We start from the raw sequence: 27,946 nt of genomic DNA, 5'->3' as shown, positions 1-27,946 counted from the left end.
ATTTGATTTGAGCATGACACGGTCATATTGGACGACAGTCCGAGCTCGGGCTCCGAACGCGGCGGAGGCGCATCTACGGGCGCAGCGGCAACCTGAGGAGTTTCCCTATGCAACAAAGTATTATGGCGCTTCTTACAAGTGTGACACGGAGCTACTCGGCAGCGATGAGAAGTGTGGCCCTTCCGCAAACAGTTGAGACAAAGGCGTAACCTTGACGCTCCGGAGATCCGGTCTTCAACTGGCAGGGACAGGAATGACGAGCAATCGTAAATCCGGTGCTCGCCGCTGCAAAACACACAGGCAGGCGAAGAGGCCGAGGCCGAAGTAGCAGGAGTGGCTGAAACCGCAAAACATTTGGTGCTAGACTTCTCGCGTTTATTATGAGGCGAGGCAATAGGTTCGCGTTTATTATTATTATTAGTGATAGGCTTATCAAATTTATTACGCTGAACCGATTCCAAAACGTCAGCACGTCCCTTTAAAAAGCGATTAAAATCGGCCAATGACGGCATATCGTCATTTGAAAATGAATTACTTTTAAATTCCTCCCATTTTAAGCTAGTATTACTATCAAGTTTACTTGCGACCATATGTATAAGAAGCGTGTCCCACTTATCCGTGGGCTGGCCCAACGTATTTAAAGCCCGTAGGTTTTTGGACACATGATCCACTAAATAACGCAGGGACTTTGCCGATTCGCGACCAATCGGTTGTAAGTTAAACAATGAGTTCAAATGGTTGCTAATCAGCTGTTTTTTGTTGTCATATCTCTCGCAGAGGAGACGCCAGGCCTCAGCGTAATTACCGTCCGACACTTCTAAGTTACTAATCACCTGAGCCGCTTCACCGTCCAAATAAGAGTTCAAATAGTGAAATTTGTGAATCGGCCTGATGTTGTCGGAACTGTGAATGAGTGAATCAAATGTGTCTCTGAATTCAAGCCACTTAAAATACGAACCATCGAAACTAGCGATTTTTATCACAGGTAAACGAAAATTTAAACCGTTGCATGTATTGTCATGACCACAGTTACTTCGAACTTCAGACTTTACGCTGGCGAAATCAGATCTCTCGGCCATTTTATCAATAATCTTCTGAGCCGTGGCAATAAGAGAAATAAAATCATTTTCCATCTCTTCTCTTATGTCAATCTCGGTCTGCATTTCTGATGTAGTCGCAATTTCTATTTGAGTCTGCACCTGATCGAATTGTGTGAACATATTGCGAAAACGATCCAACTTCAACGAAAGTTCGTCTACATCTTTTGAGGAAATATTTTCCTGATCATTCAATTCGGCAATGTAATTTTTAAATTTAGTAATACGTCCCTTAATGGACGTTCTAGTGGGGATCAACGTAGCCATTTTACGATAAAGATCTGATTTCAATTAAAAACAGCGAATGAGGAAATGAGAATCGAAAATAAAAAATATTGGAATAAATACGTAAATTTTTCGGCCTATGTTCACAGTCACAGTGGTTGACTCGGTCGGCAACAGTGCATTTGGAATGCAGGAGTCAGCAGAAAAAGGGGCACCGCAGCTGCAGCTGAGTAGGTATCAGCTGTTGCCGGGAGCGATGCGACCGGCTCTTATCTGTAACACGAACACTTGTGTTACTATGGAATGCAATGGATTTTTTTGCGTTAAGATTTTTAACTGCGCGTAATTAGTAAAATCGCTAGACAGTAATCTATTTAGCACAAAGTAGGTATGTATGCTTTATAAAATAGTGGAATGTTTAAAATTAAGTTGATGAAATTAACTAATAAGAATGTCACTCAAATAAGCGTTTCTGTTCTTAAATAGTTTTAAATGCTTAAATTGCCGTAAAAGGCTATAGGTTTTTGATTTGGCTTTAAAGCAGCGACCAGATTATTTCACTGGCACTAGCTAATAAATGAGGATACGTGCTAAAAATGTTTACGTCACTAGTGCAATAAAATGGCATACAATTAATTTAAGCACGACAAAGGGTGAAGAAGGGCAAAGCTAAATAGTCAAGTACGAGGAGGAAAGTACGAGCAGAAAAATAGGAAATATGAAGGAATGGTGCACTTCCCTTGCTAAACCTTGGCTGCGGCGTAGTTGTGACCGGCGGGCTTGAAGTAAGGGTGTCTGCAGCTTCCAAAATGGCGTCGTAAATCTCCAAATATATCCTTGTACAGTTCAACTGGCGTCGTAGATAGCTACAGCTGGTACAATCCAATAGGCGTCGTAAATCCAGAACACTGCGTTGACGCCGGGATAACCAATTTCTGCCACGTTGTAGCTGTCGTGACCTTTGTTCTCTTCACACGTAGCAATTCCGTTCGACTCGGGCAGAAGCTATCGTTGCGTATTAATCACGTCGGGGTCACCATGTTCAAGCTTGGAGTCTTGAGTATTAAATAAAATTCGCAGATACTTAAAAAAAGCTTCTAATTCTGGTTCCACAAAGGTACTTAAAGATAATTGTATGTATGAGACAAATATATTGCGTGTATGACGCGCACACGAGCGTGTATCTCAGAGCCAAGTGGCTCGCACGGCGTCTATATGCGGCGGGGGGAGCGGTAGATGGGCCAACTGGTTTAGCGGTGTATGTTCCCCACTTCCCCTCCATTGGTAGGAGCCGCAACACAAGTTGTTGTAGAATATTAGGATATAATAAAATATAAGTATGCTTGTGTGTGTGTGTGTGTGTGTGTGTGTAATTTTCATTGTGTAAATCAGTTTTCTCACTCTTCCTAAAACAGCAATCATATGTTCCCTGAAGGTGAGCTTTAACATCAATTTGATGTTTGAGGTAGTTTATGGAAGTGGTAGGTACTCTGGTCATGGTGTCACAATTGTATTGTTGGGCTGGAGTGATAGATAGAGGCGTAAAACAATCAGGACTATGGATTTTAAGGTTACTTAGAGATCTTGGGGATGAAGCACAAGTTTTGTGGAAACAAACAAACTTTGTTTTACAAATTTCATATTAGCAAATCGTTTTGACAGTTCTGAATATTAGGTTTTGACTAGTAGGAGAATACCTTATTAACAAATAACATTTGAAGAGAAAACAAACCACGTTAAAGTATAATGTGTGGTTTTCAGAGACTCGCCGAGTAATTGATAAGTGTAGGTATAAAAGCCTCCTTGGATGTTTAAAACTCATTATAAACCTAACACAGAAGGTTTAATTTGGTTTTGGTTTTACACGCTTTTACTTAACTTCGCTTCCTATATGCTTGTAAAGCCTGACCAGTGTCACCCAAATGTATAGGGTGACAGTTCAGTATAGTATGAAAAAATTAGTTCCAGTGAAGTTCCGCATCATGGCGCGTGATCATATATTCCTGGTTAGGCTTTAGTGTAATGTACATTTATTTCTTAAAAATGTTTGATGTTCATTTTAGCCACTTATTGGTATTTGTTAGGTATTCGCTAACATAAAGCTGACCAGAGGAATCCGTCGAAAAGCGACCAAAGGAAGTTCTTGGCGGAAAAAACGCCAAACCATAGCATAAAGCAGCTTGCAACTCCAAGGATAACGCATGAGTGCTAACACAAGGGTACTTCAACAGTAGTAGTTCTACTACCGAAGTGCAGGCAGAAATTATGGTATGCACATGCCAACCAACCTCCTGAATTGGGTTCACGTCCCGAATATTGTCGCTGGAGCGCTGTTTCACGGGCGACCACCACTCGTCGCTGTTGCCATTGCTGCGCCGTTGCGTTCTTCTACCAACAAATATTACACTTATTTCAATATTCATTATGAATAGCAGATTATAGCCTCCTAAGTCCCAGCTTTTTATACACGTCATAGTCCTAGAGGCCTCTTGTTCATTTTTTTTGCACATAATAAATATTTGTCGTCAGTCCTGAACAGACTATTTACTGTCTGTCAGAATACTCCGCGCGAGCATTCAAATTTGAAAGCGGGGGGCATCTAAACATTTTGTACCGAAATATGTACTATCGGTGTTAATTACTATAGTAATGTACTTAATGCTGGGACTGAAGGGTGACTTTTATTATGTACAAAATTTGGTACCGCAGGACTTAGGAGGATATAGAAAAATGTTTACTGATCATGATCGTATGCATCGTATGCAACACTTAGTGCCAGTTGCACCATCCGCACTTGACAGACTGATCAACGTCACCTGGCGCGCCGCGGCGGTTTAACTTTCCATACAATGCAATTTAGCGAACTCTTTAACGATGACAAACAGTTTGGTGCCACCGACCCTTAGTTTTATTTTTAGCTGTATGCAGCAGCATAGTTTACTTACCTTGGCGTTGGGATAGCGATGGATTCGTTTCGATAAATTCTCCCGCGTTTGCTGGGTTCCAGCCCAAATACAAAATGACTAGTACTGCTATCACTCTGCAAATAATAACATTAATTAACATTTGATGACATATACTGCGAATAACAATATTAATTAACATTTGATTAATTACACGGTAAAGTAAAGGCTGTCCCAGAAGTAAAGAGACAACTTTCAAAGTCTTACTGGCCGACAGTATTATTAAAACAAAAGAAAAGTGTTGGTGTCGTTGCATCTACGATTTCGTTATCTGTCATTTAAAGCGGGAATTTCTTTATTGCATAATAGTTTTTCAAAATGAATGATCAGAATATGAAGCAGTTGCTAATAGGATTATTCAGAATTGCTTTTATTTTACGAGTCTCATATTAAAAAGGATATAGTAAAACAATTTCTTAAAGTAAAAGCTAGACAAACTAGTATATATATATAATAAGACTTTAAGAAGAAACGGGTGAGATTAGTTTTAATAAGATTCCGGTTAGAAATAGGACAATCACGGTACCTCGAAATATTAACCCAGTTAAATGTATTTTTGATAAGACTCCTTTAACGTTTGTCAAAACTATATATATACAACAAACTGTTTCTAGATATGTAAAGGACCAAAAGAGGTAACCAATAAGTTTATAAAAGTTAGCTGAAAAAAATACTCAACGATTTATTGACGATTGAACCTATGTATGTTCCGGCTAAATCCCAATGATGTTCATGGAGGAAACATTTCCGTACAACCATTCATTAATTTCCATTCAGTCGTATAGATCATAAATGTGACTTGGACCAAAAAGTTATACCAAAAGCCAATGTTTTTACGAAATACTTTGTATGGCCAAACGAGACGGCTGCAAAAGCCTGAACAGCCGTAATGTGACTGGCCGCGAACAATCTAAGAAAAAAATTTTTTTTGTTGTCGTGGGAGCAAATTCGGTATCAATCTATATATACCTATATATTACGCGAGGCCGATTTTTGTTCATCCCATCAGATCTATAGTTATGGTCCGATTTTGATAAATGATATGTCATTAGATTCGTCTCATGCTACAGATTTGCAATAAGCTCTTAGTTTTTTGATTTTTTCCCGAAAAAGTACTAAAAAGTTAATTTGAAAAAATGTACCACGTGACCTTTGTTCTGACGAGATTGAATTGAACTCAAACCTATAAGTATATCCAATGTATGTAAGGTATCCAATCCATTCAAATATTTGTTTTGAGACTGTAACATGCATACACCACACTAAAAATTATATTAAAACACCATAAAATTGTATTATTGTGTTTGACATCGTACTCATCAAAATGACACATGTTTATTTTATTGTTGCTTTGGCCCATAGAAGGTAGGATCCTATAGAATTGGCGTACCGCGTGCGCCCTTGAGGGACAGAATTTGTAGCCCACCAGCCCACCATAAACCATACAAATCGGTGGGGAAAAGCATCTATATTTACTTCAAAAAGCACGTACGGCGAGGTTTGTTCTTATGAGGATGTTAAATGATGTCGGATCTTTAAGGTAAACGGTCAGCCATTGGGGTTGGCAACTGTCAAAGGTTTGCAGAGATGGCGCCATCATAGCTTGCCCCTTTTTCTATAAGATTTGGCTTCAAGGGCTGGCATCCAGGGCATTAAAAAAACAAAAATTTGACACAATTCTAGGGATTGACAGGGCAAGCTATGCTGGCGCCCTCTGTTAATTATTTCGACCGGCCAACCCCATTTTCCGCATCGGTCCGCGCCCTTGGTGCAGTGCAGCGTATGTGCGATCGTGTGTAAAATCCGTAACAGACTACCGCACCGCACCGCGATCTTGCTACGCCACACCCATAAGTGAGAGCGAGAAAGAGAATATCTCGAAAAGCCGTATTGGTGCGGTCAAAATATCTCTTTCTCGCTCTAACTTATAGCTGCGTCCTTAACGTATGTACAGTGACAACCTTGCACACTATCGATACGTGCGCCGCACCGCACCATTAAGGCTGCGGTGAGTTGTGGTAGTCTCTAACGGCTTTTACGATAGTCTGTTAAATACGTCTATAATATTTATTTCTCGCTCTAACTTATAGCTGCGTCCTTAACGTACGTACGGTGACCACCTTGCGCATTATCGATACGTGCGCCGCATCGCACCAAGGTCGCGGTGAGGTGTGGTAGTGTCTAACGGATTTTAAGCTCTGTTAAATACGGCTATAAAGCGGCTACGGTTAGAAAGCAATATCTCTTTCTCGCTCTTACTTATAGGTGCATTGCACAATGACCAGTGCGGTGCGGTAATGTGTTAGGCGCTTAAGGTGGGCTGCCGTACGCAGAGAGCGAGAAAGAGATATTTTGACGGTACCAAGGTCGCGGTCCAGTCGTTGTACATACTTTCAAAAAAGTAAATTAAAAAAAAACTAAATTAGGTCAAGGGCCTGACACTCTTTGATAGAGAAAGATAGTCTTATTGCGATTCCTATAAGAGGAAAGAGAAAATAGTGCCATGCTTTATCTTTATCACCGACCGGGCATTTTTTCATGGTCGGGTTTGCTATGATGGCATAACCCGACCATGAAAAAATGCCGAATGAAATGGAGGCGATGGCGAAATACCGAAATTTATAAGAGTGAAAGAGAAAAAACCGGCCAAGTGCGAGTCGGACTCGCCCACCGAGGGTTCCGTACTTTTTAGTATTTGTTGTTATAGCGGCAACATAAATACATCATCTGTGAAAATTCAACTGTCTAGCTATCACGGTTCGTGAGATACAGCCTGGTGACAGACAGACGGACAGCGGAGTCTTAGTAATAGGGTCCCGTTATTACCCTTTGGGTACGGAACCCTAAAAAGGATTATGCTGCCATACATGAAACTATCTTTCTCATGAATATGTCTTTCTCTTACCCCTGGTCGCTCGGTTTCATGTCTATAACTACGTGTATATACTATGTCTATTATTAGGTCAGAGGGTCTACCGCGAAAACCGAAATTCGCAAATTGCGGGGATCTTTCTCTTTTACTCCAATGAAGGCGTAATTAGAGTGAAAGAGAAAGATGCCCGCAATTTGAACTTCGATTTTCGCGGTATAGCCCAGACACGGAATGTCACGGAATGTTTGTAAACTTCAGTCTCATGAATAATAGGAAAAAGAGAATTAAATATGAATTATACTCTAGCCCTATGAAATTTTAGGCATGAGAGCCAAATGACAAGAAGGCATCCTATCCACGAAATCTTGATTTACCGTATCATATCGCGGTCGCGTATCATGATTTTTAGTTTAGAAAGATGCGAAAAGATAGACAATAATTATGTCTTTTTTGCATCAAAACTAACGATCACAAAACATGCTGGTAGGTGATACGCGACCGCGCCATTTTATAAGAAACTAGCTTTTGCCCGCGACTTCGTCTGCGTGGAATTAGTAATTTGGGTACCTTAATTCTTATCTGCTTTTTAATCCATCCTTTTTTTACCCCCAAATTGGTCCACTCTATACATTTCTACCATATTTCGTGCATAAAAATTATTCTATATCCTTTCCCACAGCTCAAACTATCCCCATACCAAGTTTCATCTAAATCGGTTCAGCGGTTATTGATTCCCCATACAAATTTCCACCCCCCCTTTTCACCCCCTTGAGGGGTGAATTCTGGGATAAAAGTATCCTATGTCCTTCCCCGGGACTCAAACTATCTGTATACCAAATTTCATCTAAATCGATTCAGCAGTTTAAGCGTGAAGAGGGAACACACAGACAGACAGACAGACAGACTTTCGCATTTATAATATTAGTATGGATATAGTAAAATATATAGTAATAATATAAAATAAAACTATGAAAACGGATTATATCGCGTATATTGAATTTATAATACATCCCGACGTTTCGAACTCTTTACAGCGTTCGTGGTCACCCGTTGACCACGAACGCTGTAAAGAGTTCGAAACGTCGGGATGTATTATAAATTCAATATACGCGATATAATCCGTTTTCATAGTTTTATTTCATGAGTAACTATCGCGGTAACCGAAGACAATATTAGTAATAATATAGTTATATAGTATATAGTATGGATAATTATGTATAAGATTTCATATTCTGTGGGTATAGTCAGCATCAAATAGATAGTGACAGCCAGTGATTCATCTGAAGACGTCACATTTCCTGATTTCATTAAGCGTTCAGTCTTAGGCTGCCTGTCCACAGGAGCGGAGCGAGGTGGCGGAGCGATGAGCGAGGAAAAATCTCCGCTCTGAAATTTTAATGAAATTCTATTGCCGGATTTTTTCCTCGATTACCGCTCCGCTCCAGTGGACAGGCAACCTAACTTTTAGAACCATACTCTAGCGGCGTGTTGACGCCGCAACGGGTCTCTAGTCTAATATAATATAATTAACTTTGTGACTAATTTCAACCAAAATCATTACTTTCAATGTTTACCTTAAATTACATATTTTGAGAATAAATATGTCTCTTTACTTCTTGGACACCCCAGTATAATGTGCTAGTTGCGGTTTTCAGAGACTCGCCGATCTACTATTGTTTTCACAGGGCTCGGAACCGGTATTCAAATATCGGTTAATATCGTTCCTAAACCGTTATTTTATTTCGTTCTTTAATAAACCGGTTAATTGATGGAACGCGAACGTTAAAATTTAGTTCTCTCTTCTTACCGGTTAGTTGAGAGAACGATGTTTTTTGTTTTCGAGGAACGATATAATAACGGTTAATCTCAGCCATCTACAATTCTCCGAATTCTCGATGTTGACTTGACAGTGCTGTTGCTTGTTAACTGAATTGTTTATTTTTTATACTTTTTAGGCGTGTGACTTTTGACTGTTGGTGTGCATTTAAAATGGATTCACAAAGTTTTAAATATGTTCCGGAAAGTGAATAATTTTTAAATGAAGAAGAAACTGATAATTTCGGTTCTGACAACTGTATGTAAAATTAGTACGTTCACATTTTTTTGATAATCTGAGTCTGAAAGGATATACCTAACGCTCTTATTTGATATAGCGTTCACTCCTCACTCACTCACTTTAGTATTACAGAGTATTAAATCAATGAAATGAAAGGCAACGGCGTTCATGCATGACTGATTTAGTATTCTGTATGTGACGGTGGGTACGTGAACTTATTTTTATACCTACCTAATAGTACCTACATACATTCCATTTTTACTGTCAGATAATAGTACATTACTACAGAGGCCGTGAAGTAAGCTTTTCATGCCGAGGTATGTATAGTGCGTTTCTCAAACATGCAATGAAATAATAATACAAACATGATGATGATGATGATGATTGTTTCATGTCGTAATGTGTGTGTGTATTGTTTTATGGTTATTCAGTGCATGGAGTATCGAGGAGGAACAAAAATTTGATTATTTTTGCGCTACGACACACGGTTTAGGAGATACAGTCCTACAAGTTTTTTTTTGTTTTTTTTTTTTTTTTTCAAATATAAATTAAGGGTCACCTAGAGGGGAACGAAAACTTGATTATTTTTGCGCTACTACGCATGTTTTGGGAGATACAGCCGTATAAAGATTTTTTTCTTTTTTTTTCTTTTTTGATTTTCATTGTGTTGTTTGTATGTTACTTTGGGGTTTCATAGAGGGGAACGAAAATTTTATTATTTTTGCGCTACGACGTATGGTTTAGGAGATAAAGCCTTATAAAGCTTTTTAAGTTTTTTTTTTTCAACAATAAATTAAGGGTCATCCAGAGGGGAACGAAAATTTAATTTTTTGCGCTACGAGGCATGGTTTAGGAGATACAGCCCTGTAAAGATTTTTTTTTGTTTTTTGGGTTTTTTTTTTCAAATATAAATTAAGGGTCACCTAGAGGGGAACGAACATTTTATTATTTTTGCGCTACGACGCATGGTTTAGGAGATACAGCCCTATAAATTTTTTTTTTTGTTTTTTTGGGCTTTTTGTTTTCAAATATAAATAAAGGGTCACCTAGAGGGGAACGAATATTTTATTATTTTTGCGCTACGACGCATGGTTTAGGAGATACAGCACTATAAAGATTTTTTTTGTTTTTTTTTTGGGTTTTTTATTTTTAAATATAAATTAAGGGTCACCCAGAGGGGAACGAAAATTTTATTATTTTTGCGCTACGACGCATGGTTACGGAGATACAGCCCTACAAAGATTTTTTTTACTTTTTTTAGCATGTTTAACCGCTTATAAATATAGTACCATAGATTTTTTTTTTTATGTCGCAAGTATGCTTACAGAGAGTGGTCGTTGCCTGTGTGTAATATTATCTTAGTTAGCAAATTTAAAGAACAGCGGACAATAATTATGTACGTTTCATATTAACTCCCTACATTACTTTTTGGCCTAGGTCAAAGAAAATCATTAGGGATCAAATTTTCGTTCCCCTTTAAGTAGCCCCTAATGGCCCTAATTAATATAGAAAAGAATCTTTACATGGTGTAGCGTGACGCTACATCTGTCGTTTTGTTTTGGAAACTACTTGCTTGTCTTTTTTTTTGTAAGTGTTTTTTTGTTGTGCACAACACGTATAATTTGATAAGCACTTCCGAAAGTCACTAAAAAAATGTACACTTGGAATTTAAAAAATTAATGTAACCAAAACAAATTGTTTTTCTGACAGTCCGCTTTCCGCACTGGCGTGAACTGGTGTACGAGCGAAAGATAATGGCGTATAAATTTAGCTGTAGAAGGAAAGAAATGGATTAATGAGATGGAGATTATGGACGATAATGGCTGTTTCAACGGGTGATAGGTACCTAAATTTATTGCCGAATATTAGTTTCGCCTGACAATTAGGGGCAATTAGAATTTTAAAAGACAATTCCTTAAATGAAAGCGGAATACGGATAACAGCGGCTTTACAGAATTAAAATAAATATTGCACAAAAAAATAACAATGAACCGGGAAAAATAATAACAATTAAACGGGAACCGATTCCAATACGTTAAAAAAATATTCAAACTCCGTAGACGATGACAATTTGTTCGGCCAACCGAAGCTGTACCGTGACCTATCGAACCGCGCTCTATGCGGGCTCCTGTCCTCCGTGGGTCTGCTAGTTCCTTTCCAAAGCAAACGTTCGGCTAACCAACGCTATCGAACCACGCAGTATGCGGGCTCGTCTCCTCCGTGGGTCTGATACCTGACCGCTGACTGATGGGGTCGACGACCATCCACTGCCGACTGCACGTCGGCGGCTGGAATTTGCAATTTTAAAAGACTTGCAAATCTGACAATCGGAAAGGAACCTTAAGCTTGACAGGAGATAAAGGATAGTACCGTTGGCGAATGGGTGAACCGACAGTCTCAATCTTATGCGAAAGCCACGACGTACAACCTAAACCAGCTTTATCAGAAGAAATCTCCTCGAACTCGTTAATAACAGACTGAAGGGTAGCGCCTTGAAATATTTTAGGGCAATCAGGCATCCGGGTCTTACTTATGCTGAATTAAAGTCTGCTTTCGTTAAAACTTTCGACGTAGCCGATTTTGATTTCAAGCTTGAAAGTCAACTTCGCGCTTTGTCACAGAAGGCCAACCAGTCAGTGGTTGATTTTAGAGTTTTGAATGATTCACGGTTAGTTTCACTACACACTCACAAACACAAATAATACAAAAGGTAATCACGGTCTATATCCCGGTCAATATAAGTCTAGTGGTTGATTTTGTTATTCAGGCGCGTGATCTAAACGCAAAGCTTCGTATTTCGGTTTCTGAAGACAACTTATTTAACATTATTAAATATGGAATGAATCCTAGATATCATCCTTGTCTTGCAACTAACGTGGTTAGGGATATTGATGGATGTTTTTTTTTTTTTTCGGAATTCGTTTATGGTTCTCTTGTTGTTGTTGTTGTTGCTTGTTTTATTGTTTGTTTGTTTCTTTGTTTGGTAGGGAGATGCTGTAGCGTGACACAACGTAAGGTCGAACATCCTTACGATAAGTTATACCAAGCTTCAAAAAGGAGAGAAATATAAATTAGCGAAACCTGACAACAATTCATGGGCACGCCTGACAACATAAGAAGGATTGACGTTACGCGCTATACCGTCAGCCGCTCCGCGAAGATAAGTTTATGTACAAATTCTAGTCGGTTTAGAGCCGACGAGAATAGAGAGTAGGGGTAGTGCCTACTTAGGTTGTGGTAGGGGTAGACCTACCACAGTAGAGTAAAAAAGAAGAGTTTGACCATAAGGCTTATTTTTTTCTTCAGAGTTGGACTACCGCTCTGCGGGGTGAAGAAAGGAAAAAGAAGGGCACCTGTCTAAGCCACCCGAGAATATGAAGAAATATTTACAGATGACACACTCACACAAAATGAAAGAAATGGAAAAGATGCTGTAGCGTGACGTTACATCTGTCGTTTTGTTTTGGAAACTACTTGCTTGTCAGTCATGTCTAGTTTGCTTGTTTGTTTAGTCGTGTCGTATAGTGTGAATTGATTCACGCAATTACGGTTAGATGGCGGTTTAAAGAAACACATGGAACCTTTTTTGGACGATGATATTTTCGAGATTGGCAGGTTACAATTGCGTTGAATTTTGAATTTCAATTCTGATTCGGAAAGAGAAATTTGTTTTCTTGGTGATACTTCAGATGGATTTTGGGATTGACAAGCAAGTAGTTTCCAAAACAAAACGACAGATGTAGCGTCACGCTACAGCGGCTGTACCTCCTAAACCGTGCGTCACAGCGCAAAAATAATGAAATTTTCGTTCCCCTCTAGGTGACCCTTAATTTATATTTAAAAACAAAAAACCTAAAAAAACAAAAAAAAAATCTTTATAGGGCTGTATCTCTTAAACCATGCGTCGTAGCGCAAAAATAATAAAATTTTCGTTATTCGTTCCCCTTTAAGCAACCCCTAATTCATAATAATAATAAAAAAGAAAAAAACTATAAGGGCTGTATCTTCTAAATCGTGCGTCTAGCCCAAATATAATTAAATTTTCGTTCCCCTTCAAGAAACCCCTAATTAATATTTAAAAAAAATAAAAATAAATAAAAAATAGGGCTGTATCTCCTAAACCGTGCGTCGTAGCGCAAAAATAATAACATTTTCGTTCCCCTTTAAGCAACCCCTAATTCATATAAAAAAAAGAAAAAAAAAAGGAAAAAACTATAAGGGCTGTATCTTCTAAATCGTGCGTCATAGCGGAAAAATAATCAAATTTTCGTTCCCCTTTAAGAAACCCCTAATTAATATTTAAAAAAAAAACAAAAAAAAAATTGGGCTGTATCTCCTAAATCGTGCGTCGTAGCGTAAAAATAATAAAATTTTCGTTCCCCTTTATTACCCCACGCACTGAATAACCTATCACATTAGGTCATGAAACAATCATCATCATCATAATATTTGTATTATTATTTCATTGCATGTTTGAGAAAAGCTCTATAAAAGGGGGTAAAAAGGGTTTTCCGGCCTCATCGGCAACCCTTTACTTCACGGTCTCTGTAGCAATGTACTATTATCGTAGTATTTCCTTCGTCCATTCGACAACCGTTAATAGGTACATGTATAATTATAGCCACATATTGCTATTTTATGTTGGCAGTTGGCACCGTTTTATTTCGAATTGGAAAAAGAATGAGGAAAAATAAATAGTTAATGCGTCAAAAAGGCATTGTATGTGTCGATCTTGCAGCCCGGTTCCCAAATTTCATTACGTTATCACGTACATAAGGACCGGTCCGGACCGTCACATAAGACATACAGTATGAACGCCAGGATATACATACTCGTACAATGTACAATACATATTCTATTATCTTATATGTATGTATTGAATACATACGTTACTTATCATCTCTTTATAATCTTACTATTGTAAGTGCACATAGCCTAAACTAAATATAAAACTGAATAATAAATTTGTTGGTTTTGAATAAATCATAAAAAATATTAATAATATTTCTTTCTATAATTAATATAATTATTTAAACTGTTACCAAAGTTATTTTATTACAATTATATATAGTATGATTAGTATGTATAAACACATGTAAAAACACTAGTTCTCATATAAAACTGAATACTAAATTTGTTGGTTTTCAATAAATAATCAAAATTATTAATAATATTTCTTTCTATAATTAATGTAATTATTTACACTGTTATAAAAAAGTTATATTTTTACAATTATATACTTATAGTATGATTAGTATGTATAAACACAGTTTTAAAAAGAAACTGACTTCGATTCCCAATTGAAGTGCCTCTTGACATTCTCCCTTGTAGATATTAGATTTTAGGCTTATTTATAGTTTAGTTTGTGTCTAGTTATTAATTATAATGGTAATTCATCTTATCTTATATTATTGAAATGTTTAGAGTAAAATACTAATGCATGCTGTGTTCGCCTGTAATTGGTGGCTCAATCATAATATAATAGTATGCAAGTGTGTTAGTCTATAAGTTGTTGTTGCCACTGTTGGTGAACCTTAATAAAAAATAAAAAATAAAATAAAATAATAAAACACATGTAAAAACACTACCTAGTTCTCATTATGTATTTTAGTATAGTAGATACTTAATCGCGGTCGGTAATAACTAAAACGATTTCAAAATAGTCATAAGTCTTTTAAATCTGAGCCCCCAAAGAATTAAAAAAAAAATTGTTAACAAACAGGAAAATACTAACAAACATACAATAATTAAAAGATAACTAAAAAATATTCAACATAAAAAAACAACATTCGTCACAGCAAAAGGATTCCTACTCAGCAATACGTTTCGCTTTTTCGAGCAAAGCATTGATATTCTGCCGGACTGCCGGTTACAAATAATAAAACTCGTTTTAACTTGCTGCGACATTGTCAATTTAACCGGTTTATGTCGAACGAAATAAGAACGAATTGGGGTAAACCGTTATCTCAAAAGAACTGTTGTAACCGCAAACGGAAACGAAATCCTTTTCGTTCCCGGGCGAATGAGCGATAACGGTTTGAGCATTGAGACCGGTTTCCGAGCCCTGGTTTTCAATCGATGATACAATTTGTGTAGGTAGTTATTAAGAAACGGTCAGGTAAATCTCATTTTAAGTTTTGTCCCTATTCACCCTAGCTATCCCTATTCACCCCAGTTGACGGTACATAAGATATAAAACTCAAATCCACTTACATCATTGGCCATATCACATTGGACGGAAAAGGGAAACCTCCGTTCATCAATGCTATTAATATCTGCAAATATTAAGATAATGGGTATTAGTAAGTAAATATTCGATGACATTTAAAAGTTAGCTGCCGAGTAGTCATAAAAGGTGAATGCGAGTGTGCAACAGGTACGAGTATTACCGTTAAGTGCAATGTCAATGTCGTCCTCGTGCGTCCACGACTGCATGTCGTCCTGAGCGTCGCCGTAGCCGCTCCCGCTCCACATGCCCGTGTACTCCGACTGAAAACAATCAGTTCACGTACACTTACAACTACCCCCACTTTGTTTTGATTCACTTTCATTACAACTGAAGTATACGGTTTCTTTGTTTAAACGTACGTTGAGTAAACAGCTGATTTGCTTGTTTATTTCGGGATCGACATTCTGTGGCTTAATCTCGCTGTAATCATAATGTAAGTGCTTCACAAAATATGTAACTAAGAACTGTTCCTATCAGGCTATCAGTAATACAGTTGCCCGTTGCAAAATGCCATAATTGAAATCTAAAATATATCAATAAATTCGTGGAATTTTACGAGGGCCGCCTTTTAAGTCTTATCGTTGTCGTTTGCAAATCTCTCACAATTATAAAAAAAAAACTATCGTCGTATCAAACTATTTGAATTAAGAATTCAAAAACAAATAAACGAATTATGATTGACCGAACCGTTTTAGTACAGCGTCGAGTCAAAGTTGACAAGTCAGTTATGAAAATGGAAATTTCATAGGAAAATTTTCGTGCGATCATTTTCTATAACCACCCGCCGTACAGCCCTGACTTGAGCCATAATGATTTCTTGGGTGTGGAGAATAGGCTTTAGTGGACGGGACGGAGCGATACCTGCGGCGGCGAGGTGGCGTCGACGGGTAGCAGCAGCGCGCGGTCGAGGTGGCGATGGTGCTGCAGACACCACGCCACGCCGGCGCCGCCGTCCGCGTGCGCGCGCACCGACTCGGCCCCCAGCCGCACCCACGTGCCATCCTTGTTCACCACCTGCACAGTGCACCGACAATGTTCATTCACATCTCCTTACACAGATACAATCGTAACGTACGACTAGATAGTACATATACGCAATCTTATCGTACGCCTAGATAATCCTTGTGTTTTATCGTATTTTGCCTCTAATCAAACTCATTTCTATTTACTAAGAATCAAATGTCGAGTATAATATTATACTACGATTCAGATTAAACATTCCCTTTGAACAGGACTCACGTAATTTTAGAATAATATGATAATTTTTAATGATCTCAATTGAAATTGTTTTTGTAAGCATTTGTTTGCTTATATGAGCCACCTGTATCAAAGCAAAGCAACAAAAGTCAAAAATAACAGTCAAAATCTGAAGTCTTTTTGGGACACTTGCAACGTCTGAAACATAATATTTAAAAGAAAAAACTACTTCACAAAACAGTTGGAAGTGCCATTTCTTGTCGTGCGGGAGTTCCATTCTACTCCATTTCACCAAAGAGCACTTTAAATGTAAATAAATGCTTGGTTTTTAGATGAAAATAAAAAATCATTATAAGTATGCTTATAAGGCTTGTGCGGATCCCTCAATTCCTAATGTTCTGGTATTCGGTATTCATCAGCAGTTCCACCAGTTATCATCAAATGTCGCGTTTTTGATTTTGATTGTAAATGCTTGATTTGTTGATAAATGGATCATGGAATGGATCTCATGGATCCCATCATCAGAACTAATTTTGATGAATATGGGACCAATATGTAAGTATGTACATATAATACTTTCAGCAAAATTATAAATTTTTAATTAGCATAAGATATTATAAGGAAATTACAGAACATTAAATTTAGCCTCAAAACAACTGCGTTTGTAAAAGGGGGCAGGAAGTTTCAGCCATTCTACGAGTAGGATTCAGAACTCGTGTAGCTTTTGACAAAAGTATACATATAGGAACGCCTGATCGCTAATAAGTAGTTTTTTTTTGTAATATAGTTAAAAGTGAGCGTTGAGAACACATAGCCTGAAGATATATTTGGAAGGTAATATTTATTTTTATTTATTTAAACTTTGTTGCACGATATAAAATTGTACAAAAGGCGGACTTAATGCCTTAAGGCATTCTCTACCAGCACTAAGCACTAAGTATGGACCTCTTCGACGCAGGCGACGGTGGTTCCAGGCGGTACGCGGCCCAGCTCCTCGGCCTGCAGGCTGGGGCTGGCGCGCACGCGCAAGCCCGCGCTAAACCGCGCCGCGAAGCGCCGCAGCCGCGCCGGCGGCGACGCAGCCTCGTCACCCGGCCCACGCTCGCCTCGCCCTTCCATGCTGCTCTCCACCACTTCTATGGTCAACTCCTGTTTAACACTCTTATAGGTTCATTCATAGTCAAAAACTTTATTAGAATTAGAACTAAGAAAAAACAAGTGATATTTATAACGATACAGTAGGACTCAGTAGGAGCAAAAAAATAACGAAAAAAAAAGGTGAAATGTAAGATAAGAGAAAATACCCAGGGTTATTAATGTTATACTCCCATCCAATCGAATGCCTTATTGTTATAGTTAAGCCTAGTAAGATAAGGTACACAATCCATTAATATTTAGACTAGCAACTTGTAAAAGGTCCAGAGTTAGTGCATGAAAGTAACCTGCGGTGCGGGTAGTTCGTCGAGCGTGCACCGTAGCTGGTAGGCCCCGGGCGCACGCGGCGTCCAGGAGGCGGCGTACGACCCGTCGGGCTGCGCGCGCACCGGCAGCCGCTCGGCCGGTACGCGCGCACCGCCCGCCGAGCCCCACACGCTCCAGCCGCCGCTGCCGTCGCCGCCGCCACCCCACGCTCCACTGGCTACGCGTAGCTCCTCAAAAGAGTAGTTCTGGTAAGCCTGGGTGTTGACGTCAAAAGATATAAATTGTATCTCAAGCTATATGGACATAAGCATAAGCGTTATGCCATCATGCTGTTATTTTGTTTCCACTTGAAATGCAAACGCATGCATCACTTATCTAAATATAGATTGCAAGGGAGAATGAACCTTCATCATGGTGATGGCGTGGAAGCACATGGTATCGCGCACGGTGGGCAGATAGGGTACGTCGGGCACTCCCCGCCGCCCCTCGCCGCCGACTGCCGACGCGACAGCTCCACTTTGACGACCCCTCAAATCCACTAGGCGTTGCACCACAACCTGATTAACCAATTAAACACATAAGTGGAAATCTACTTGTTCCTTTGATTGATAAGTTTTTGTTTTGTATCAAAGAAAATAAATTTGCCAAACAGATAACTTATCTAATACCAATTTTTTACATAAATAGTAAATACATTCATAATTTAAACATGTCCAAAAAATACAATAATTAAATACCTTACAAACTACAGAGAGACACCTCTCTGTAAGTAAGGAATGATCAACACCTCTCACCAGACGGGTCTTGATCCCCGCTACGGGTCATTCCTGGTGCAAAGGTTATCTATTGCGATTCAACACGGAAACGCAGCGAGCGCGTTAGGAACTTTTGCGCCTGGAATGACTCGTGGTGGGTAATTTGATTAGTTGTTATTGGTTTGGTTTTTTGTGTTTTTTTTATGATGACTTGTGTTTTTGTGTGTGTGTGTATATTTGTTGTATCATTTTGTTGTGTATTATATAGTTTTATGTTAAGTGATGGATGATGGATTATTGAATGTAGTATTTTTTAGGGTATTGTATTTTTTGGATATGTTTCAATTATGCATATATTTATTGATTAAGTTAATAAATTTTTACATAGTAAATATGTAGTTAGTTAATTCGCCGCAACACGATTAGTAGATAACAACGATAGTTTGCTAATAAGCTTAGTATTAACTGTTAACCACTCTAAATCATAACAATCGCATTCGACTGCGGTGATTTAACAAACAACAACGGCGATTCTGGTTTGAACCTACATTGAACATTTGTCACTCAATTGAATAATAAGACTTAAACTTTAACTGACTGAAGGTCTGCTGCTAAATAAACTCCTATAGCGAAACCAACAGCAGCAACTAATATATGTACTTAGTACATTCTTCTATTTGTATAGTATATTATTATCTGGGGGCCCGTTTGTGGCCTCGCCAAGACCAGCCAAGGGAAGCGCTTTACTCGAAGCGCTTCGTCGTTTTTTTGAACCCTAATAACTTGGGTTTGGATTCGACCAGACAAACTAAATTCTCGGGATATGATGTCGATAGTAGACTAATTAAACATAAATACTTTCAACTGCATAGGTCTTATTCTTTAGATTTTATTGATATCTTAAAAACCCCGATTTGGTCACTCACTCACTCACTCACTCACTCACTCACTCACTCTCTGATGATCATCAACATTCTAGGGTACTTCCTAAGTCCTAGAAAGCTGAAATTTGGTATGTAAGGTAGTATTAGTACACAAACAACAACAAAAATTAATACATGGAACTTTTACCCCCCAACCCCTTAAACTAGGGGATGAAAGTTTATATGACACCCGCAAATTTTGATCCTAGAGGTCTGAATCTTGATAGGAACTCCTTGTTATGAATAATAAAATACATATATCAGGATTATTAGTAAATTACACCCCACCCTTTAAATTAGGGGATGGAAGATTGTCATTATTTATTATTATTTATTTATTATTATTATTTTATTTCCAAATATGCAAGTTTACAGTTATAAACCAAAGCACTTACATACTACAATAAATCATATTATTAAATTACATTATATTACATTATTTTAATTTACATGTCAAACTATAATTTAAATCATTTCTTAAACTACCAATTGTACTCAGTCATATGATTAAATTACATTATAAATAATTCAAATTGCACATTAAACCTTATTCCTAAAATTATCAAGTTTATATAAATCACTCATATTATAAATCAATCATATTAAAATTACACATGTATAAATCAAATCAAATTAAAATTAATTGCCCACCTATATTGCGTTACAATTGCCAAGACACAGCCCAACACGTCTCACGAAAACACCCATACTATCGTGGAATATATCTGTATCAGCAACATGCGCGTACAATTTGTTCAGCAGCAAAAGTGCTCTCCGCGTGGGAGCATTACCACCCCGTCGAGTGCGCGCAACGCTCCTCGCAAACGGGTGCGGGCGTCGCCGCGGTTTCACTGCTGCGCCACCTCCGCGCCTCAGAACGGGGACGTGCAATCCTATCTGCCCTAGCACACTCGGATTGTCAACTCTATTATTTAGAAGCTGATAGTAGTGCACTATGAGCAACAACTTCCTTCTCAATTCCAGAGTGTCCAATCCGACCATAGCCGTAACAAATAGTGACGGATACATATAGGGGTAGTACCCATATTTACGCCTGTATATAAACCTAGCAAATTTGCGCTGTATTTTCTCTATACTTAGGATATATTTTGCTTCGTGGGGATCCCAAACTATAGCGCCAAATTCCAGTCTGCTGCGAACGTATGCATTGTAAAGCCTTATGGCAACATTCGGATTAGGAAACTGGTATGCCATCATAAGCAACTTACAAAAAGAAGTGAAATCCCACCAAATCATTTTCATGTAAAATGTTACCAAGACGAAACCATAAGGCTCGCACTGTAAAAACTTATCAGATCTCATGTAGAGCCAAACTTCTAACTCTACACCTTAGTCAAAATTATGTGCCTTGGGCGTTTCGCTATCGTCACATGGGCGTAAGGTGAAAAATGTATTCACTGTTCATTACTTTTTAGGGTTCCATACCCAAAGGGTAAAAACGGGACCCTATTACTAAGACTCCGCTGTCCGTCTGTCTGTCCGTCTGTCACCAGGCTGTATCTCGTGATCTGTGATAGCTAGACAGCTGAAATTTTCACAGATGATATTTCGGTTGCCGCTATAACAACAAATACTAAAAACAGAATAAAATAGAGATTTAAGTGGGGCTCCCATACAACAAACGTGATTTTTGACCGAAGTTAAGCAACGTCGGGCGGGGTCAGTACTTGGATGGGTGACCGTTTTTATAGTTAATGGTACGGAACCCTTCGTGTGTGAGTCCGACTCGCACTTGGCCGGTTTTTTTGTTATAAGTAGGTTCTTGTAGTAACGAAACGGCCAAGCCACATATTTTGACTAAGGTGTAGAGTTTGTGAAGTTAGGGCTTATAGAGTTGGCTTGGCTCTACATGAGATCTGATAACTTTTTTACAGTGCGAGCCTTATGGTTTCATCTTGGCAACATTTTACATGAAAATGTTTTTGGTGGGTATGCTATTCTGCTTGTATTATACGAGGTTCTAATGATGAACGTGTACTGAATCGTATTTTATTGCCATCGCAATTGTAAGTAATTTCGCTGAGATGGCAATGTGCGGTATGTAGACCGTACAGAGGTTCTTATTTATTACTTTAGTCAAATAAACATATTCTTTAATACAGAAAAGAGTAGGTAGTTAAATAAAAATAGATACATAAAAGTATAACAGTGGTAAATATTTTTGATGTCATCATCATCATCTTCCTCGCGTTATCACGACATTTTTACCACGACTCATGGGAGCCTGGAGTCCGTTTGACAACTAATCCCAAGAATTGGCGTAGGCACTAGTTTTAACGAAAGCGACTGCCATCTGATCTTCCAACCCAGAGGGTAAACTAGACCTTATCGGGATTAGTCCTTAGATATAAAAATCGAACAACCTGTTCCTAATTGTTTTACACTTTTTTTTCTTTCACCTAATCAGAATATGATACCGGTTATGCCGTTAAACGGATTATTACATACTAATCATATTTACACCCTGCATCCGATAGATATAGGTTGATACTTATGCTTTATTTTATTATACTACGGAACTTGTAGTGTAGGAACCAAACCAGACACTTGTGAATTTCGTGATGGATTGATTAAGAATCCGTAACAAGCATGTTAAATTGATTTGCACTGATGAAGGTAATAAATGTGTGATCTCGATATTGGCAACAATTACTAGTTTCGCACTAAAGTCCAATTATTATTGGTCTGTGTAAAATCATTTAGCGAAACATTACGTTCATTAACAAAATACTTAAACGGGTATTGTTAACTATTCGATATAGGTATAGGTATCATATACGTTTATACCTATGTATAAAACTAGCTCCCGCCCAGGGTCCGTAGCCAACATGCCAACCGTTTACGCTCCGTAACGAACGAAACGCAACTGTCACAATCGCACTAATATGGAACGCTACGGAGCGTTAACGATTGGCATGTTGGCTAAGCAACCAGCCCACCCAGGACTAGTCCCGCGTAAAAGTTTCAAACCTATTTCCTTAGCGGTTGAGTTTTATAACCCTTCTTTATGGAGCACTACAAGTTTCAAGAATGTAAGTATGATCAGGCCTATGGAACTCTCCGCGCGAGCTCGGATTTATACCTACGACTCGCTTCCCGCCGGCGGGACTCAAGCTAGCCAGTTGGTTCCCACACGCGCTCACGCATGCACGTCACCGCGCGCTATGCCAAAGTAATGTCTTCGTAACGAACAAATAACACAGCTTGTAGTGTGGATGGATGCAGAAACAACAAAACAAATAAAAAATATCGTTTTTTCTTCTTTCGACAGATGAGTAAAACTAAGTAGACATTCTCAATATAGGTACTTACACCTACAGTTATTATTTTTACGATAGTTACAAGCTACGTAGGTACTATTAAGTTGTTTTAAAGATGTAGGTAATGTTTTTACGATACATTTATAGTTAGATATCTACCTAAAGGGGCCCACTGACTATCAGTTCGCCGGATGATATCGGCCTGTCAGTTGTTCGGAACTGTCAAATTTTTGTTCTAACTGACAGGCCGATATCGTCCGGCGGACTGATAGTCAGTGGGACCCTTAAGACACCTAAGTGTTTGAAAGAAGCGTCGGCAACCCTAGCGTTGTGCCGGTACGCGCGGTGCGGGGAGCGGCGCGTTGAAGGTTTTGTATTATTGTGTATTGTATTTTTGTGTAGGTATCAAAACGGTAGGTATTTGCGTGTTCTTTGAGAGATAAGTATCTGTTCGTAAGAACTATTATATAATCTGTGGTATGATCCCAACTTCTAAACGAAACCGTTTTAAAATGGCCATTACCGCGAGATTAAGTTTCCAATCGGTTAAACGCTAAAAAAACAGAGGATTGTGAAATCGTCTTACTAAAATGCCTACATAGAACGAGTAAAATAATAATATTACGTGATATTAAAAAGGTACTTTCACATAAGTATAAGAATTTAATGTTACCAATTACACACCTCGACTTTTAACGCCGGTGACGCCACACTTTCTCCGTACTGGTCTCGCACAAGTATGGGCAGCGTGATCCGAGCGGCGGGGCGCACCGGGGTCGCGGGTGCCCGCAGCTCGCACTTGGCGGGCTCCACCCGCGGGGTGGGCGCCAGCCAGCGCGCCAGGCGCCCGCCGGCCGTGCTCTCGGCTCCCGTCACGAAGTCAGAAAGGAATTGACGTTCAGTAGAGATGCATCTGGAGGTAACAAATAGTAAACAAAGACTTTATAGGGCGTTCCTTTATAACAAATAATAGTTCTCACGTGGCTAGTAGACAAATGCATAAAAATCTTAAGGTTATTAACTTCTAACAGTGATAAATAGGCCAGGAAATAAATGCCCAAAAAAAGTTATAGAGGGAAATGCAAGGAACACAATTTTTAACTTCGTAGCTTTGTTTGGACGAGTTAGGAGATGAACATATCAAAAGTCCCCGGCCATAACCCTGGTGCTGGGGGGAGAGGGGGGTTTGAAGGTTCCATTTTTCGGTTTTTCGATTATATCTCGGAAACTATGCGTCAGAGCGACTTGGCTACTTATACAAAATGAAAAGAGATTTAATTTGTTACAAGTTTTATTTAGTCAAGTTTATCGATATCTTGTATAGCTTTTGAGATATCCGCTTTTCAAGGTTTATTTAGGGCTCTCATTTTTATCTTGATTATCTACATCGGTGAAGCTGCTAGGCCGGGTTTGGGATCATTTTCGTATAAATCGGGGGTGCTGAATTCATTTATGGTATCAACATTGACACCATTCCTAAGTAAAAACAAAATTAAAAAAAAATATTTTTTTATAAAACTCCTCTTTACGCTTAAACCGCCGAACCGATTTCGTTGAAATTTGGTACAGAGATGGTTTGAGTCCCGGGACAGTACATAGGATAGTTTTTATAACCAAAATCATCTTTTAAGGGTGTGAAAAGTGGGGTGGAAATTTGTATGGGGAATCAATAACCGCTGAACCTATTTAAATAATATTTGGGATGGTCTACATGTTTGATTTAGTTGATAACGATACCAAACATGACTTCAAACCTAAATTTAAACAGTATTAACCTCAGGAATTCAACTTCGGCGAAGAAGCTGAATTCTCCTCACACCAAATTTCACACCTTCAAAGTATAATTTTTGAAATAAAAACTATATTATATCCTGTCGCGGGACTTAAAACACCCATTTACCAAATTTCAACTGAATCGGTTCAGCGGTTTAAGCGTGAAGAGGAGTTTAAAAAAAGTTATTTGTTTAAAGTTTATATGTTTTTACTTCGGAAAGGTGTATTGTTGATACCGTAAATGAATTCAGCACCCCCGATTTATACGAAAACGTTACCAAACCCGGCCTAGCAGCTTTACTGATGTAGATAATCAAGATAAAAATGAGAGCCCTAAATAAACCTTCAAGAGCGGATATCTCAAAAACTATACAAGATATCGAAAAACTTGACTGAATAAAACTTGTAACAAATTAAATCTCTTTTCATTTTGTATAAGTGGCCAAGTCGCTTAGACGCATAGTTTCCGAGATATAATCGAAAAACCGAAAAATGGAACCTTCAAATCCCCCTCCCCCCCCATCACCAGGGTTACAGCCGGGGACTTTTGATATGTTCATCTCCTGACTAGTCCAAACAAAGCTACGAAGTTAAGAATTGTGTTCCTTGCATTTCCCTCTATACCTTCTTATTGCTTGGCCTAAAACTTACATCGTAGATACGAGCATATAAGATTTAATACTTTTAATATGTCATTGCCTACAAACATAAGCTTAGCATACTTAAATAAAAGCTTAAACCGCTTTTGATCATCAATCTTATAAGCTCACTTGAAATGAAGACAATGTTGATGAAATAGATAGCAGTATAAACAGTGACCCCGTCTTCTGTTAAGTGCTAATTACGCAGCAGGCAGCAGGAGCAAAGATATAAAGTGCATCAGGGCTGCCAGTGTAAACGCAACACACGTCGACCTCTACTTTGTGTTTCAACTTCAAGTCATGTGCTGTGAACGTATCGGCTAGCTTGTTATCGATAAGTCATTGGCTCTAACCTTTTGTATAATCTTCTATTATATTCTAATACACTATGCTGAGTCAGGTACTCATTACGATTGGCGGAGGGTCAAGCGTCTCTGACTCTCCTTTCCATCGGTGTGGGCTTATCTTACTCTGGCGTAAGATAAGCCAGGGCCGCCGGAAGGAGTCACGGTAGAATCTCAGGCATCCCATGGCTCCTTCAAAACGGTAAGAAGGGTGACGCCGGAGTGGCTTTTAGTGGGTATACCTGCTCTCCTCCTCCAATAGGAGAGGATGGCTGCAGGAGGGAGTCCCACATATCCCCCAATGGCTCCCAATGCGTATTTTGTATTTGTAGGTACTCAAAACGATAGGTCCTTACGATTTATTTATTTCAGTATATTATGCTTCAGGGTCAGTACTAACAATGAATCCAAAAAGCCTGGGCCGAACAAACATTCATAACAAATGATAGGAATCTTTAACAAGGTGCCTATCACAACTTCGTCACTGTTTTATTTTTTACAATAACTACTACATGTATGTATACTTGTATCTCCACCCACATAAATATATAGTGGCTTAGCGGACCCAGTTATAAGGTAAAACTTAAAAAAACGTTTATGCATTTAGTACTTGATTGGCGTAGCTTATTTTTGCACATTGCACAAATTAATGTTGACATTTATCTAGCGAATTTGTAATACAGCAGCAATAGTTCTTATAGATGAGTTTTAATTTAACTCACCAAAATAATATTTTCTATTTTTTAAGACGGACAAGGACGTATTTCAATTCTTCCGCGCACACTCTTCGCAATACTGGTCTGGCACTTTGCTATTCAGCCGGTGAATACGCCTGCCCGGTGTGGCCCCGCTCTATACCCACGCAGGACAAGTTACCTCGACCTCGGCCCTCAATGACACCTGCCGCATAATCACCGAATGCCTTAAACCAACTACGCTTAAATAATAAGCTATACCCTCTGGCAGGAATTGCGCCCCCGGAAACCCGCAGAGAAGTGGCGTGTAGCGTCGAAAAATTTAAGCAGGAACAAGACCCAAGGCATCCTCTCCACGGCCACAAGCTACCACCGTCTCGTCTGAAGAGCCGTAGGAGCTTTATGCGGTGTACTGCAGCCATCCGAATTCCGCCGTCCCAGAATCGACTTGCCCAATGGGAAAGTACCCGCGCCCCTCCTGACGATTACGTCCTACACGCTGAAACGCTTCCCGCTCAGACAGCGGCTCAGACACCCAATACCCATGTGAGACGGCTCCACAAACGATGGAGCACATGATGTCCTGTCCAGCGTGCCCGCAAGCCTGCTCTGAGCGGGACCTCCGTGATGCGACAGACAGGGCGATAAATGTCGCTACCTTTACCTTTATCGGTACCGCACAGTCTGAAACCATCGACACGAAAAGAAGAAGAAGAAGACAAGTTAGAATTAGTATAATAAGCCTGTTGAAATAATTACGCTTAATATTTTTGTGCTAATATTGTTTTTTTTCTGAAAATTGTTTATTTAACGGCTAGTATAATCTGAGCCCGTTCCTTTATCACGCAAAAAAATATTAACGTTGCTTAATATTTTTTATCATACTGAGCTTTTCTGTACCTAACAAATAGTAGTAGATTGTGTTACAAGACAAGGGTACAAAATGACATATTTACGGCGAGGGTGTACATTGAATCCTAAACGAAGCGAAGGATTCTATAATAGAATCCCGAGAGTAACGAGGGATTCTAAAGTAGAATCCTGAGCGTAGTGAGGGATTCAAGTGTGTTACGCCCAAGATGGAAATAATTTTGCTATCATGTGACACATACGGCTTTTCACATCACCTATGAGGTAATTGTGATGTTTAAAATATTATATAAGCTAAAAAAATAATGTGCAAAGAAATGCAAAAATAGTGTCCTAGAACAGAAAAGTGTTACTTTGATCCCTCCTAGCAGGGAAGAAAAGTGCCACTTTGATCCCTCCTAGCAGGGAAGAAAAGTGCCACTTTGATCCCTCCTAGCAGGGAAGAAAAACCCCTTTTTCGAATTGGTGATGTAAAAAAATATTTCCTATTCGTACAAGTCAGTAAAACCATACCATTTGTTTGAATTGGCGTCAACCTAATTAACCAATTAACACTTGTTCGCGATCACGTCGTTTCGACATAGCGCTATCATTTAACGTGAG

At 38.9% G+C, this 27,946-nt stretch overlaps 1 protein-coding gene across 1 annotated transcript in view; it reads right to left on the bottom strand.

The window, feature by feature from the left end:
- LOC134754459 (E3 ubiquitin-protein ligase MYCBP2) overlaps positions 1-27,946 on the bottom strand; it is a 283,481-nt gene that overhangs the window by 95,643 nt on the left and 159,892 nt on the right. The window contains exons 35-43 of the mRNA XM_063690792.1: positions 23,705-23,933; positions 18,466-18,618; positions 18,082-18,315; positions 17,585-17,788; positions 16,304-16,456; positions 15,603-15,702; positions 15,427-15,488; positions 4,268-4,362; positions 3,611-3,710 (exon numbers count right to left, since the gene is read on the bottom strand). Coding sequence (XP_063546862.1) covers positions 3,611-3,710; positions 4,268-4,362; positions 15,427-15,488; positions 15,603-15,702; positions 16,304-16,456; positions 17,585-17,788; positions 18,082-18,315; positions 18,466-18,618; positions 23,705-23,933 — 1,330 coding nt within the window. The remainder of the gene's footprint in view (positions 1-3,610; positions 3,711-4,267; positions 4,363-15,426; positions 15,489-15,602; positions 15,703-16,303; positions 16,457-17,584; positions 17,789-18,081; positions 18,316-18,465; positions 18,619-23,704; positions 23,934-27,946) is intronic.

The sequence above is a fragment of the Cydia strobilella genome, chromosome Z (assembly GCF_947568885.1).
Source record: "Cydia strobilella chromosome Z, ilCydStro3.1, whole genome shotgun sequence".
NCBI lineage: Eukaryota > Metazoa > Arthropoda > Insecta > Lepidoptera > Tortricidae > Cydia > Cydia strobilella.
Note: the sequence above shows the minus strand (reverse complement) of the source record. Positions and strands in the feature narration are given on the sequence as shown.